The sequence below is a fragment of the Erpetoichthys calabaricus genome, chromosome 1, assembly GCF_900747795.2.
Source record: "Erpetoichthys calabaricus chromosome 1, fErpCal1.3, whole genome shotgun sequence".
Classification (NCBI taxonomy): Eukaryota; Metazoa; Chordata; class Cladistia; order Polypteriformes; family Polypteridae; genus Erpetoichthys; species Erpetoichthys calabaricus.
In genome coordinates this window covers 326,597,770-326,613,179 of record NC_041394.2, presented here as the reverse complement: position 1 = coordinate 326,613,179, position 15,410 = coordinate 326,597,770, and the positions used below count along the sequence as shown (strand labels likewise).

The 15,410-nt window shown below is 40.5% G+C and overlaps 1 protein-coding gene across 2 annotated transcripts in view; it reads left to right on the top strand.

Moving 5' to 3' along the window:
- Nucleotides 1-13,697, top strand: part of LOC114664587 (gastrula zinc finger protein XlCGF57.1-like) — a 536,731-nt gene extending 523,034 nt beyond the window's left edge. Inside the window, exons 2-3 of one of the 2 annotated variants that reach the window (XM_028818635.2) lie at nucleotides 6,978-7,447; nucleotides 11,150-13,697. In XM_028818635.2, coding sequence (XP_028674468.1) covers nucleotides 7,033-7,447; nucleotides 11,150-12,552 — 1,818 coding nt within the window. In that variant the 5' untranslated portion in view covers nucleotides 6,978-7,032 and the 3' untranslated portion in view covers nucleotides 12,553-13,697. The remainder of the gene's footprint in view (nucleotides 1-6,977; nucleotides 7,448-11,149) is intronic. The other variant, XM_051925255.1, reaches the window with a different exon arrangement.
- The last annotated feature ends 1,713 nt before the right edge of the window (nucleotides 13,698-15,410 follow it).

The window sequence follows — 15,410 nt, the reverse complement described above, 5'->3', positions numbered from 1 at the left end:
TGCACAAAAGAGCTGTCTGAAGAGCTACGATTGAGAATTGTTAATCTACATAAGGCTGGAAAGGGTTACAAAGTCAGCTCAAAGATTTTAGATAGTCATCAGTCTACTGTTAGGCAAGTTGTCTGTAAATGGAGACATTTTGGTATTGTGGCTACTCTGCCTAGAAGTGGGCGCCCTGCCAAGATGACCCCAAGAGCACAACGCAAAGTCAGCAATGAGGTAAAGAAGAGCCCAAGAATGACAGCGAAGGACTTGAAGTAGTCATTAGAACTGGCTAACATCTCTGTTAATGAGTCAACTATACGCAAAGCATTGAACAAGAAAGGAGTCCATGGCAGGACACCAAGAAGGAAGCCGCTGCTATCAAAAAAGAACCTTGCTGAACGCCTGAAGTTTGTGAAAGAGCACTTGGACACTCCATAACCATACTGGGAAAATGTTTTCTGGAGTGAAGAAACCAAAATTGAACTATTTGGGAAGAACAAGCAGAACTTAATTTAACGTAAAAAGGGCACTGCATATCAACATCCAAACATCATCCCTACAGTAAAGTATGGTGGAGGGAACATCATGATTTGGGCTTGCTTTGCTGCATCAGGGCCTGGACAGCTTGCCATCATTGAGGGGAAAATGAATTCAACAAATTCTCCAGGATAATGTGAGGGTGTCTGTCCGTCAACTTAAGCTCAGAAGAGGCTGGGTGATGCAACAGGACGATGACCCCAAACATCGCAGCAAATCCACAGCACAATGGCTTCAGAAGAACAAACTCCGCCTTTTGGATTGGCCCAGTCAGAGCCCAGATCTCAATCCTATTGAAATGCTGTGGAATGACTTGAATAGAGCCATATACAGAAGACAACCAAAGAATATGGAAGAGTTAAGGCAGTTTTGCAGGGAAGAATGAGCTAAAATTCACCCCCACACAATGTGCAGGTCTGATCTGCAGTTACAGGAAGCGCCTGGTTGAGGTCATTGCTGCCAAAGGAGGGTCAACTAGTTATTAAATCCCAAGGTTCACTTACTTTTTCCACTAACACTGTGAACGTTGAATGTATTTGTAAAATAAATTCATGAAAGAGTAGAATTTTTTGTGTGTCGTTGGCTTAAGCTCGTTGTGTATATCAGTACCTGTGACTTAGATGAAGATCAGATCACTTTTTGTGACCAATTCATGCAGTACACCAGATAATTCCAAAGGGTTCACATACATTTTATTTTGATTGTAACTCAGTAAAAAGAAATGTAAATGTGTTACAGCCTAGTAGCACTGGGACAAGGATTCTGCCTTTCTCTTCTGTCTGCAAGAAATGGAATTTCTTGACTCTACAGTCCTCCCGCATAAGTACTTGACTTCTTAACACATTTCTTAAATCTTTATTCTGTTATTAACAACATTTAGCTTTAAAATAACACTTTCCTTGGCGGTGCGTCTCTTGGTTGAGTGTCCTCACCCAGTGCTAATGGACTTGAACTTGATCTGCTGAATTCAGAGTGCAGAGGAAAAGAGATGTTATTGTAGTGAGAGGGTGGTGAGTGAAGAGTGGCTGAAATCGAGAGAGGCCCACCGCATAAAGATGACTCGCTCACAATCAGAAGCTTAGCTGGTCACTAGAGAGGGAAGGGGTGGGGGGCTTCTCCTTTAGGTTAACTGACAAAGACAGATGCACTGGGCACTGTGAATCCAGCAGCTCCCAATGAAATCTCACCAAGCAACAATGAGTGTAGGTAGGCTGTAACAGAGGGTCCGCTGCAAAAAGACAATACCCTTGGACTCGGAAGACCAGTGGGAAAAGTCCTTTAGTTCAACTGGCTAAGATGGCTGGACTGTGCACTCCGAATCATGCAGCCTGGGTTTGTATCCTGCAAATGTATGTTAGTGTGCAGTGGAGACAGGGTCTTCTTAACTCATGGGCATGCTGGGCAGTTGCCCAGGGACCCCACAGGCATAGGAGCCCACGTTTTTTTTTTCTGATGCCTATGTATGTTTCTGTTTTGCTATCAAAACAGGGGTCCCAGTGCTGTACTTTGCCCAGGGGAACTATGACACTGTTAAGATGGCCCTGAAAGGAGAAGGAACAGATATAGCAAGGCTGACATGAAGAAAGTTTGTTTGCAAAAAAAAAACATGATGCTCTCGCAATCAGAAGTCTCAGTGGGTAGGAGGGGGTGTCCCATCCACAGACTTGTCCCTGCCCTCTGAGCTAGTGTCACAATACCAAAATTTCAAACTTTGATGTGATACGAAGAAACATCTTGAAATTAGATATCATTTACAATACCATATATAATGTTAACTCGATAAAAATAAATTCTTTAAATAAATAGCATGCAAATCTCTGCACTGATGAAAACAAATAAAAGAAATGTTAGTAATATAAATTCTTAACATAGTGCAGTCTAATGTTAAGGATACGCATAAAGTTCTCTAAACAATAAAAACTAAAGAAGTTCTGAAGTAATACAATGAACGGTTGTAAGTAACATTAAATGAATAAGCACTGCAGCCTGTTGTTAATGGTTGCATAAAAAATATTAAAGCTCCTTCTTCCTCTTCATCATCCCACTTCTGTGAGGGGTTGATGTGTTTGTTCAACCTTCTCCAAACAGCTTGATCCTGCATCTCCTCATCAGTCAAGCCCTTTTTCTTCACATCTTCTTTTATTTTATTCATCCACCTCTGCTTTAGCCTCCCTTGCTTTCTCTTCCCCTGCAGTTCCATTCCCTGTTCACTATTTTGCCCACATATTCATTATCTCTCCTCATCACACGTCCATATCACTTCACCCTACTTTCCTGTACTTTCTTAGACATTGCTCCTAATTTTGTTGTACCTCTGATTGTCTCATTTCTTATTCTGTCTTTTCTTTTGTAGCTCCACTCATCCATCTCAACATTCTCATTTCTACCACATCTCACTTCTTCTCCCCTTTTATGCACATTTCTCAGCTCCATACATCATTACTGGTCTTACCACTGTCTTAAACACCTGACCTTTAACCTTTGTCTTAAGTCTTTGATCACACAATACTCCTGATACCTTCTTCTAATTGTTCCATCCACACTTCACTCTATAGGTTATCTCTGCATCTAAGTATCAATCTCAGTCTACAACTAATCCAAGATATTTAGATGTATCCACTCTTTTCAGAAGCGCTCCCTGCAGACTAACTTCTGAATCCTGATCATCTTCAAACTTCATATATTAAGTCTTCTTCCTGTTTATCTTCAATTTGATATATTTTCCAAAGCTCTTCTGCATTCTTACAGCTTCTTCTCCATTTGTTCTATTCTAGTGCTACACAACACAAAGTCCTCACCAAAAAAACAGTACCTGGTGGATTGGACTTGTATCCCATGACTCAACACATCCATAACCTGATCAAAGTAGCAAAGATTAAAAAAACATTGAAGTAATTTGGTCTTTAGGTATACTAAGTAAACCTTGCATTAATGACAAGGTAGTGCAGTTGTTATGAAAAGTAACACACAAACAGACCACTAACACACACAAAGTCAATGAGTAAATGTAAACGGTGCACATTGCATTGTTCTGTAAATAGACTATGATGTCTTTGTCATTTCCAGATTTTCTTCAAGGAAGGCCAGCTTGACAATGTGTTCTTCTGTGAGGTGTGCTCTTGTTGGGCCGCATATGAGCCCTGACGTACTAAATGCATGCTCAGAAGTTTTAGCACCTAACGTTATATATAATGTGATATATAAAAACTCATCTAATAAAGTAAAAAGTAAGAAAAGAAGGCAATGTGCTATGCCAACATGGTGGGCTTTCAAACTCAAGGGAGCGATTGGGCCCTGGTGTGAATGAGTGTTGCCCTGAATCAGTAGTGCAGATTTAAACTGGCCTGTAGGCAAAAGTAATTGCAGACCTCTGTTATAATGTGTTAAACGTTTATATGTCTACATGATAAATCTAAACATCACATCCCTACTTCAAATGCTTATATTGATTGATGTTTCCATAATTTAGAAATAAGATATCTTGTCTTTGTACGGACTCGCGTATCTGCCCTTCAAGTTTCTGACTCGGATGTGTTTGCCCTTTTAGTTGGTATTGTGTGGTAGCAAATCTTGGATACAGGCATGCATGTATCTTGTGGTTTTCCACACAAATTTGCCACAAAGCCACTCCAGCTTCCCACTTTGCCAAATGACCACCAGATGAAGGCTCCAGTGCTGCTGTCGTTGCCATCCTGTTAACAACAGTGAGATGGTGGAAATGGGGCTGCAACTCTAGCAATGCCCTATGGTAGCCTACAAAAGTCACTTGTCAAAATTCAGATAAAACCATAGGTGCATTCGTAAAGTAGGCTGTATAGTCAATACCATGAAAAATTAATATTGAAACAATTTAAAATTGTTATTTAAAATTTTACTGGCTAACTAAGAAGATTACAATATGCAAGCTTTTGAGACAACTTCAGCACCTTCTTCCGGACAGATGTAATTAATTAGAATTACAAATTACATCTTCCCTGAGTTGCCTCAAAAGCTTGCATATTATAATCTTTTTAGTTAGCCAATTAAAGGGGTAAATTTGCTTAACTTCTTACTACATTCATAATCTAACATGGTACAATACCCTAGTACTACAAATGTTACAACCAATACTTATCCATATTTTCATACCTTTGACAACCCTACTCTGAATCCAGCAGCCTGAGTTGGTGTCCTGCAGCTGTAAATGATGATGCCCATCAAAGAGGGGGACAGCCCCAGTGAATCTGACATTATTGACACATGCTCTGCACTTTATTTTTTCTTATTCATTAATTTTTTTACCAAAAAAAAATTAAAACAGTGGCATGCAAAGGTTTAGGCACCCTTACTTAAAATGTCTGTTACTGTGAGTAGTTAAGTGAGAAGAAGATGAATTGATCACCAAAAGGCATAAAGTTAAAGATGACACATTTCTTTGATATTTTCAACAAGATAACAGTTTTGTTTCCATCATTCACAGGTACAAAATACCAAAGAAATGAAAAGGCCTGAAGGAAACCTAACATGGTCAGTACTTCATAAGACCCCCCCTGGCTAAGTATCACAGCTTGTAAACACGTTTTTCTAACCAGCTAAGAGTTTTCCACTTCTTACTTGGGGTATTTTCACCCAATTGTCCTTGCAAAAGTCTTTAAGTTCTGCAAGATTCTTGGGATGGTCTTGCCTGCATTGCTGCTTCGAGATCTGTCCACAGATTTTTCAATGACGTTTAGGTCAGTGGGCTGTGAGCGGCCACGGCAAAACTGTCATCTTGAGCCTCTTGAGGTACTCCATTGTAGATGTTGAGGTGTGTTTCAGATCTTTATCTTGTTGTAGGACCCATCCTCTTTTTAACTTCAACTTTTTCACAGTTGCTGTGATGTTTGCCTCCACAATTAGCTGGTATTTACTTGAATCCATTCTTCCCTCTACTACTGACATGTTCCCTGTGCCACTGGCTGCAGCACAAGCCCAAAGCCTGATCAATTCACCGTCATGTTTAAGAGTTGGAGATGGGTTCTTTTCCTGGAATTCTGCCCCCCTTTCTTCTCCAAACACACCTTTGCACATTTTGGCCAAAATGTTCTATTTTGACTTCATCAGTCTGTAGGACTTGTTTCCATAATGGATCAAGCTTGTTTAGATGTTCATTTGCAAAGCTTCAGGCACTGAATTTTGTGGTGAGGACACAGGAAAGGTTTTCTTCTTCTGACTCTACCATGAAGGTTGTATTTGTTCAGGTGTCACTGCACAGTAGAAGAGCACACCACCACTCCAGAGTCTGCTGAATCTTCCTGAAGGTCTTTTACAGTCAAATGGGGGTCTTTATTTACCTTTCTAGCAATCCAATGTGTAGTTCTTTCAGAAAGTTTTCTTGGTCTTCCAGAACTCAGCTTGACCTTCACCATTCCTGTTAACTACCATTTCTTAATAACATTATGAACTGTGGAAACAGCTATCAGAAAACGCTTTGTTATCATCTTGTCACCTTCTGCTACTTTGTGAGCATCAGTGCTAGGCAGCTGCTTAGAGGAGCCCATGGCTGCTGATTGTTGGGAAAATGTCTGAGAAGCCCGCACATTAATACAGCTTTGCAGTTTGCATCACCTGGGGTTTGCTAAAGACTGTGAACAAGCCATAGTCCTGATGAGCTAATGAAAGTCCAAGACCACCTTGGGAAAAGATATCTGAGACCTTAAATATCTTGGGGTGGCCAAACATTTGCACGCTGTTCCTTTTTCATTGTACAATTGTTCAAAACAAAAACAATGCACTGATCTTGCATACATTAATTGTACGTGATTTTTGATTTTTTTTTTTTCTGTGAAATTTGAGCCATTTTAAAAATTCTGTTATAATCTAATCTATGTAATGTACCCTACTTTGACTTATCTGTTCAATTTTTAATTATTCTATTCCCAATTATGAGTCTTTTATTCGATGTTAATAGTGAAGCTGACAGTTGATGGACATTAACAAATACAGTACTATCTTCCAGTTTCACTACATTGGTATTGGCCAGTACTACATTAAAAATAAGTATCAGTAGTTGTACTCGATCTGATAAAAATGGTCTCGACTGATGAGTCCCTTAGTCATAATAACACTGCATACCTCTTCAGTGTGTTTGACGCTTGGTAAAGCCAGTTACATTTTATGTATGCCTGCTGTTGTCTGGGTTATGAACACACTCTGGCTTTGCACTGTATTTTGCAAAGTGCATTTAAGATGGAAGCCAGGAGGCCCTTACTCATTAAAAAGCCATGTAAATCTGGAATAAACCACCAAGTCCTGTAGATGAGGTGGGAAACTGAGCAGATTTGTAGGGATTATTGGGACAATTTCGCCAACTAGCTTGATAGGCTGAAGGGCCTTCTCTCATTTACCAGATTTGTTCTGTTCTTTACAGAGAAGCGAAATGTGCTCACTTCTTTTGGGTGCTCTTCTCACTTTCTTCTACCGTGTTCTATCTGCAGAGACAAAGAGGAGGCTGCTATTTCCGTCAATACCTCCTTACATGAAGCATCCAGGATGTACCAGGCTACGCACGAGACTTTGGAGAAGATATTTAAATGTGAAGAGGCAGTCTCTGAGGAGGAGAGTAATGACATGGAAAGGGTGAATCCCATGCTTTTCACGTACAACGTGGATAAAAGAAGTGTGCGTATTAAACAGGAGGACTGTGCGTGGGAGTTTGGCTTTACAGAAGACTCTGAGCAGAAGTTTGACTGCAGTGACTCACAAAAACACAAAATTCTTCATGGTGTCAAGGTAGAGGACCTAAAAACAGAGTCGGTCGCTCAGTACAAAGAGGTTGCCGAATTAGACTCCTCTCCAAGTGGACCCTGCTTCTTGCAGGACCATTTTGTCCATGTTAAGCTGGAACCACTGGAATCGGAAATCAAGAGGACTGAGAAACGGCCATGTCTGAGTCATTCTGATGAAGGTAAGGGTGTAAGATTGAAAACATTAATTTAAATGAATTAATAACAGTTGTTTTTAACAAGATTTACCTGAAGGGTGCTTTCATGCTTTTTCACTGAAATTGCAAATAATGTCTTATTTTGATTTCCCAGCTCTTCACACTGACGATGGAACTACTATGAGCACTATGAGTTTGTCAACAGTACATTTTGGAAAAGCTGTGTGTGTAGGATGGAGGAAAAATGTTCGGTTTCGAGTTTTGATATCAATTATGTGGTGTTAATAAAAAGAATATTTATATGCAAATACAGTCATCCCTCAGGGTCCAACATCTACCATGAAAATGTGAAGTTGGCAAATAATGCGCACTGACCATGACCCCCACACCCTGAGTACAAGTGCCTCTGGAGTGCAGTGACTGCTGTTGCCCTTCACTCCTGTAGACATACTTAAGAATGTTTCACTTGATAAGTAGTAAAATAAGATAATTAAAGCGTACCATAGGCATACTTAATAAATGTCGTCTTGAATAATATGTTAAAAGCATCCTTAGTAAAAGTCGTCTGTGCTTACAAAAATTTGCGTGCTTACACGCTTAACAAAAATTTCTTTAAAAATCAATCCACATCCCACTTATAAGCTAGACTAGAACACAGTGGTTAGCATTGACGTCTACTGCTACAGCCATCACAGTTCAAATCCCGGGCCAGCTCACCGTGTAGAGATTGCACGTTTGAGTTTTCTCCAGCTACTCCAGTTTCCCCCACATCTCAAAGTTAGGTGAACTAGCAATTCCAAATGAGCTCCGGGTGAGTGTGTGTGCGCCTTTGGATGGACTGGCATGAAGTGGGTTTGTCAGGGGGATTCATGTTATACTGTGACTGAGTTATATTCTTGTTAGATCTTCATGTCAAATGTTAAAAGCCAGAGGTGGCCTTAATGTTGGCAGTGCATGGTGCAAGGGCACTTGTTGCCCTCCAATCTCAAGTACTTTGCAGTGTCGATTTTCTATTTGGCAAAAAAATAAGTCCTGTCAAGTAAACTTGACTATTACAATTTCTGTATAGAAATGGCTTAGTTAATAATTTAACATGCTACTAATGTTTAAACCAGATATTTTAAAGTATTGTGTGTTAAACAAAAATCTAAATTTTGTCCTGTTTGTCTCAGTTGTGACAGGTAAGGGTCCTTAATCTTGCCCAAGAACATCAGCCACCTAGTAGTTGTTTCCTTTAGGGCAATTGCTCCCTAGTTGGAATAAGTTCTTTTAAATTGCGGCGTTTTAAGTAACCAGAAATTATATAGATATAATGTAAAAGGCAATATCACATAATATAAAATATATTATGTGATATATATATAATATAAAATCACATAAGAGAAAAATTAACTTAGCTTTCTTTACTGACGATTTACGCGGCATTACAGACGGGAAGCCATAATAGCATAACAATATTATCAAGGTGGGATCTTGATCTATTTTCGTCCGCTGCGCTGAAAGGCTTTTCAGGACGAATGACGCTATCACCCATTCGTCCGTCCATTGGCTTCAAATGTCTTGGCAGCAGTCAAAGCCTTATATACGGTCTGCTCCACGTGCAGGCTCTCTCTGGTCTCCAAACAAGGAAAGGAAAGGAAAGGACTCAACCCCACCTCCAAAAATACAGGAATAGCACAATGCCTACCCTCGCAGTTGCCTCATTCTCCAAACTGCTAGACTAGTGGTTTCTAAATGCAGCCTAGCCCCTGTGTGCCATACTTGGCCTGCACGTGTGAATAAATCCATAAAACAATTTGCACAGAGCATAGTGACATTAAACTTACATTCGTGTTACAGTTGTAAACCAGGCACAACCAGACACCATATATATTTAAAAATAAAAGTCTCAAAATAAAAAGATTTCTAAAGTCCAGTTTCAGTTGTGATGGATGGCCGGGGATGCTGCCCGGACGGGATGCCCTTTATATGAGAAGATCAGGGAATGGGCGCCATTGTGGAAGATGACCCGGACAAAGACAGACGGACACGTTCAAATCACCCAACACACGTTTATTTTCCATATTTACAAGTGCACCACAAACCCCAAAGTCCCCAAAAGTCCAGGCCCTCAAACAATGCCTCTTTTTCCTTCAGGCCGCCTCCTTGCCTTATCCAAGACCTTGTCCTTCCTTTTCTCCCAACTCCAGCCCCCGAACGGAGGGAGGTGGTCCCTTTTATAATTTTTAGCAGTCAAGCAGGTCAGGTCAGACTTTCCTGCCTTCAGCTGCAGATTCTAGCTCTTTTTGATACAATCCACCCCCAGCATACCCTGTGTCTGCGCCACTGTCTTTGCCCAGTGGGATGTATCCAAAGCAGCTCTAGGGGGCATCCTTACGAAATGCGCAAACCACTTCAGCTGGCTCCTCTCAATCCAGCGGAGCAGTAATTGTACTTGGATGCTCTCCCAAGTAACTGAGCATCTTGCCCTGTCATGGAGTGTCAGCCCATGATCCCTGCAAAGAAACCTAATTTCTGCTGCTATACTCTTGGTCTCATTGTCAGGGCCTTTGGAGGACAGAAATATAGATCAGCTGATTAACCAAGAGCCTTGTGTTTAGACTCTGCTTCCACTTTGACATCTTAGACAGGTACAAAACTCGCAGAACAGCTGCCACTGTTCCAATCTTCTTGGTGGTTCCCATCTTCCATTACTCGTGAGTAAGATTTACATTTACTTATTTGGCTGACGCCTTTATCCAAGGCAACTTACAGCATTTATGATGCAATTGGTTACATTTCTTTTGGTTTTCCAGTTGGAGCACAAGCAGGTTAGGTGACTTGCTCAGGGTCCACACTGTCATTAGCAGGATTTGAACCCACAACCCCAGAGTTTGAAGTCCATACACCACACTGCCTGTCTAAGATCCCAAGATACTTGAACTCCGCCACTAAGAGTAGATGCTACAGCTTACCTGGAAAGAGAAATTCACTCTTTTCTTCAGACTTAGTGAGGCTGATCCTCATCCCAGCTACTACACACTCTGCAGCAGATCACTCGAGTGCGTGATGAAGATCGCAGTCAAATGAGGAAACATCTAACCCTAGCCTTCCCAACTGGACACTCTCACATCCTCGCCTGTGCCATGGTATCCTGGCACTGGCTGTCAAACCTAATGGAAAGGAAAATATTTAAGTTTCAATTTCATTTTAGCAATTATTATGCATGTAATAAGGAAAAAACAAATCTAAAGTGGAGATATCATTTTGATTTTTATTACGACACTGACACACCAAGACGAATATGGAGAATGAAGTGACAAAAGGGTGATTTAATTTTAAAATGTATACAAATCACTCTTAAGTGTGTGGAAAATGTAATTGCAAATGGCATTTTTTCATTTTATTTTTTGCAGCATCCTTGTGTATAAACTTTGAAAAGTAAATGGCAAAAGAGAGATTGGATTTTCTTTTTATAATTTTAATGTACATTTCCTTTTTTTAGCAAATGCCTCCCATATTTTAACAACTGTGCAATATCTCCTGTGTGTTTTCTTTTCACTCTGCCCGATATGATGCTGGTGGAGGTGCTAACTGGTTTGTCTGTTTATTTAAATGAAATAACATCTCATGTCAAAATTCCTAGTAGGGTTGGTGTACTTTTGCGAATTCTGTTTAGGTGGACAAGAAGAAGAATTTTATTTAAAACACATTTAATTTCAATTATATGTCTTTCTGTTACTGCAGCTTTACAGGACAGCTTCTCGTCACCTTTGTTTGTACAGCCCCCTCTTCCATGCACTTTACAACATAAGCAACATGAAGGAAATCTGGAGAAACTGTCATGTACATCAGAGACTTGTGTGCCAGCATCCTTACAAAACAGTTCTTCGACTGTGGTGAAACTAAGCTTAGATGCTATCAAAACTCAACAGGGATGGGATACAGACCGATTGCGATTACAATGCAAATCAAATTATAAAGATCATCAGCGGACTCACAAGACACAGAAGTCACATTGCTGTACTGAATGTGGCAAGCGATTCTTGCACAAAAATAGTCTCCTAATACATACAAGAGTTCACACAGGAGAGAGGCCATACTGTTGTTCTCACTGCGGCAAACGGTTCTCTGACAAAAGCAGTCTTCGGAAACACATTAAAATTCACACTGGAGAGAAGCCTTATTGCTGTTCAGAGTGTGGAAAACGATTTTCACGAATAAGCCATCTTCAGTGCCACACAAGCACACACACTGGGGAGAAGCCATACTGCTGTTCTGAATGTGGTAAACGATTCTCTGACAGAAGTAGCCTTCAGAGACACACAAGTATTCATACAGGAGAGAAAATGTTTTGCTGTCCTCAATGTGGGAAGCGCTTCTCTGTCAAGAGCAGCCTTAGGAAACACATTAAAATTCATACTGGAGAAAAGCCGTATGGATGTTCTGAATGTGGCAAACAATTCTCTGACAGCAGCCATCTTCAGACCCATATAAGAATTCACACCGGAGAGAAACCATATAGCTGTTCTCAATGTGGCAAGCAGTTCTCTGATAATAGCAGTCTTCAGAGCCATACAAGAGTTCACAATGGAGAGAAGCCATACTGCTGTTCTGAATGTGGCAAGCAGTTCTCAAAAATAAGCAATCTTTATACTCACAAAAGAATTCACACTGGAGAGAAGCCATACTGCTGCTCCGAGTGTGGAAAACTATTCTCTCACAGCAACAGTCTTCAGAAACATAAAAGGACTCACACTGGAGAGAAGCCATATTGCTGCTCTGAATGTGGCAAACAGTTTTCACTCAGCAGCAGCCTTCAGAGCCACATGAGAATTCACACAGGGGAGAAACCATTTTGCTGTCCTGAATGTGGTAAACAGTTCTCTCATGGCAGCAGTTTTCGAAAGCACACAAGAATTCACACTGGAGAGAAGTTGTACTGCTGTTGTGAATGTGGCAGTCGATTTTCACAATTAAGCCATCTTCAGAGACATGCAAGAATTCACACTGGAGAGAAGCCCTACTGCTGCCCTGAATGTGGCAAGCGATTTTCTGACAGTAGCAGCCTTAAGAGCCACAATAGGATTCACACTGGAGAAAATGAACGGAAAAAGAAGAAAGAGAACAACTTGCAGGTGACCATGTAGGCCTTTAAAAGGCTATAAAACAAACAAGCAGTGTAGGTCAAAGAATAAAACCCATCGGTCTTTGTGAGAGTGAAAGTGGATTATCATACAATTGTATTGATCTTTAACAAATCAATAGCATGGTTAGAAAGTATGTAACAACTAATGCGAAGCAGAAACATTCTGGAGAAAAAGGAGAATCCCCAGGAGCCTAAAGGAACTGAACAAACCTAGAGAAATTTGGAACATGTGCAAATCATTGGAATGGAGTAGTCGATGATAACAGTCACATAAATCGATCTATAACTCAGAACTGCTGCTAATTGGAAATCTCCAGGGCTAGACACTGTTGCCAGTTTGGCGAGATGATGAGATAGATAGAGAGAGAGAGAGATAAAAAGATCAATAACAGTGGATAAGTATAAAAACAAGCGAAAATATTGAAAGAATCACCTCCCTGTAGTTATCGGTCTTTCTAAGATAAGCTAGTCAAAGCTTTAGACGCACAGACCTTGAGACAACAACAGAAAAGTCACACAGCCCCCAAAAGAGACTTAAAAAAAAATAAGCATATATGGCACAAAAAAGAAACCTCTGCTAAACAGTCATTGTGGATTTCTGAAAGAAAGGCAGACCCCTATGTCTTGCAGGGTTTCGATTAAAAACATTTTCAGTAACCTTTCTTCATTTGTTAAATACCTCTGAATTTATAAAAATGTATCTAGTGCAGATTCAGCAAAGAGAACATTTTGTAACATCACCTGAATAAATGGACTTAACAAATTTACAAAGATCACCTTCATTGGTGGTGATGCTTAGAGTAGGAGAAGACTTCTGTGTGGAGATGAGCTGACGTGCAAAGCACAATGGCACACATTAACTTAGTCTGGACTACACCTCTGAAGTCATCAGAACAGCAGCTCTACAAGCAAAGATGCAAGACATATAGAATAGGATCATGCAGTTTATGACAATGCCAAGACTGATTTATGTTCCTGTCATTATTACTAAATACAGAATATAAAATAAAGCTAATGTTATGCTATGTTTTTTTATTGTATAGCAATATGATTTAAGTTGTTAGACTTGTGACTGAATATTTTCTCCCTTGTGCTTTTTTATGTAGCCTTGCCTTAAGAAAATGATTAAATTTAGATAAATGAGAATTTTGCATGGTTGTTTTTTATTTTATTTCTTTTCCTAAAAACAGTGTGTATGTATGTGTAGGGATATTGTAAGATGCTAGGTAGCACTGTTACCCCTTTAAACCCAACAGACAGACATTCAGGACACCAGATAAAAGCACCAAGAAGATACTTATTTAGTTTCTTCTTCGAATAGTGCCCTCTAAGCACCACAGCCACACTAAACAGGCAAGTAAATCACAATAATTATGAACACAATTCTCTCCTCCACACCTCCCAGCAAGCTTTGTCCACCTCCACCCGACTCTGGCTCGCTTGCTGGGTCTTCAGCAGTCGTTTAAATAGTCCTTGACCCGGAAATGCTTCTGCTCTTCCATCCATGTGATTTTCCAGAACTTCCGGGTCCGACGGAGAATTAAAGTTCTATAAGGGAAACATGACTCCCCAGGTCCTTTCACAGCACCCCCTGGTGGCACCCAACAGGGCAGAGAAGCCAAACTCCAATTCCCAGGATGCCCTGTGGGAATCCGGGGCACCGCTACACTCCAGGGGGAGCTGCCAGCTAGCATTTTAGGTGAGGCAGTGTCCACAAGTAGCTTCCTTCCCCCATCCTTACATCTCAGGGGAGTCCCAGCCGGGTTGAGTTGCCGGCCGACTCTTACTGTGTGTATATATATATATATATATATATATATATATATATTTATATATATATATATATATATATATATATATTTATATATATATATATTTATATATATATGGTTGAAAATAGTTTTACTGTCAAATAATGCAAAGAGTACGCGACACGTGTTTTGCCCTAATTCTGGGTTCATCAGGCGTACACACTCACTGCATCCCCTCTCGGGAATCAAACCTCGAACGTCAGCGCCAGAGACGAAGCCCCTAACGTTGCGCTGCGGCATGTGGTTCATTCATTTGACAGCATGTAGATCGGGGTAATTACATTCATGGCATTCGTAGTCTGAATCACAATCTGATTGTATGGGTGGTTACCTACCAGGTAACGCTTGTGGTTGGTCAGCAAGTCGGCTAACATCCGCCACGGTGCCCTCTTTCAGTTGCGAGAAGCAGATCATAGAATGCTTGAAAATAGTTTTACTATTAAATAATGCAAAGGGTACGCGACACGTGTTTCGCCCTAATTCTGGGCTCATCAGGCGTACACTCTCACTGCATCCCCTCTCGGGAATCGAACAGACTACGAATGCCATGAAAATATAATATATATATATATATATAATATGATTTACACCTTTTGCAACTTTGGTTGTAATATGGCAAACTGTAGTAGTAGTATTAGATGCAAATAGGGAGATATCAAGTATATACATACACCGTTCAGCCACCAAAACAGCTCAAATCCATTAAGGCATGGACTCCACAAGATCTCAGAAGGTGTCCTGTGGTAACTGGCACCAAGACATTAGCCACAGATACTGTAAGTCCCGTAAATTGCAAGGTGGGGCCTCCATAAATCAGATTTGTTTTTCCAGCACATCCCTTAAATGCTCAGTTGGATTGAGATTTAGAGAATTTGGAGGCAAGGTCTACACCTTGAACTCTTTGTTGTGTTCCTCCAAACATTCCAGAACAATTTCTATGGTAGGAGGGTGCATTATCCTGCTGAAAAAGACCACTGCCATTAGGGAATTCCATTATCATGAAAGGGGTCCATGTGGTCTGCAGCAGTCTATAGGTAGGTGGTACATG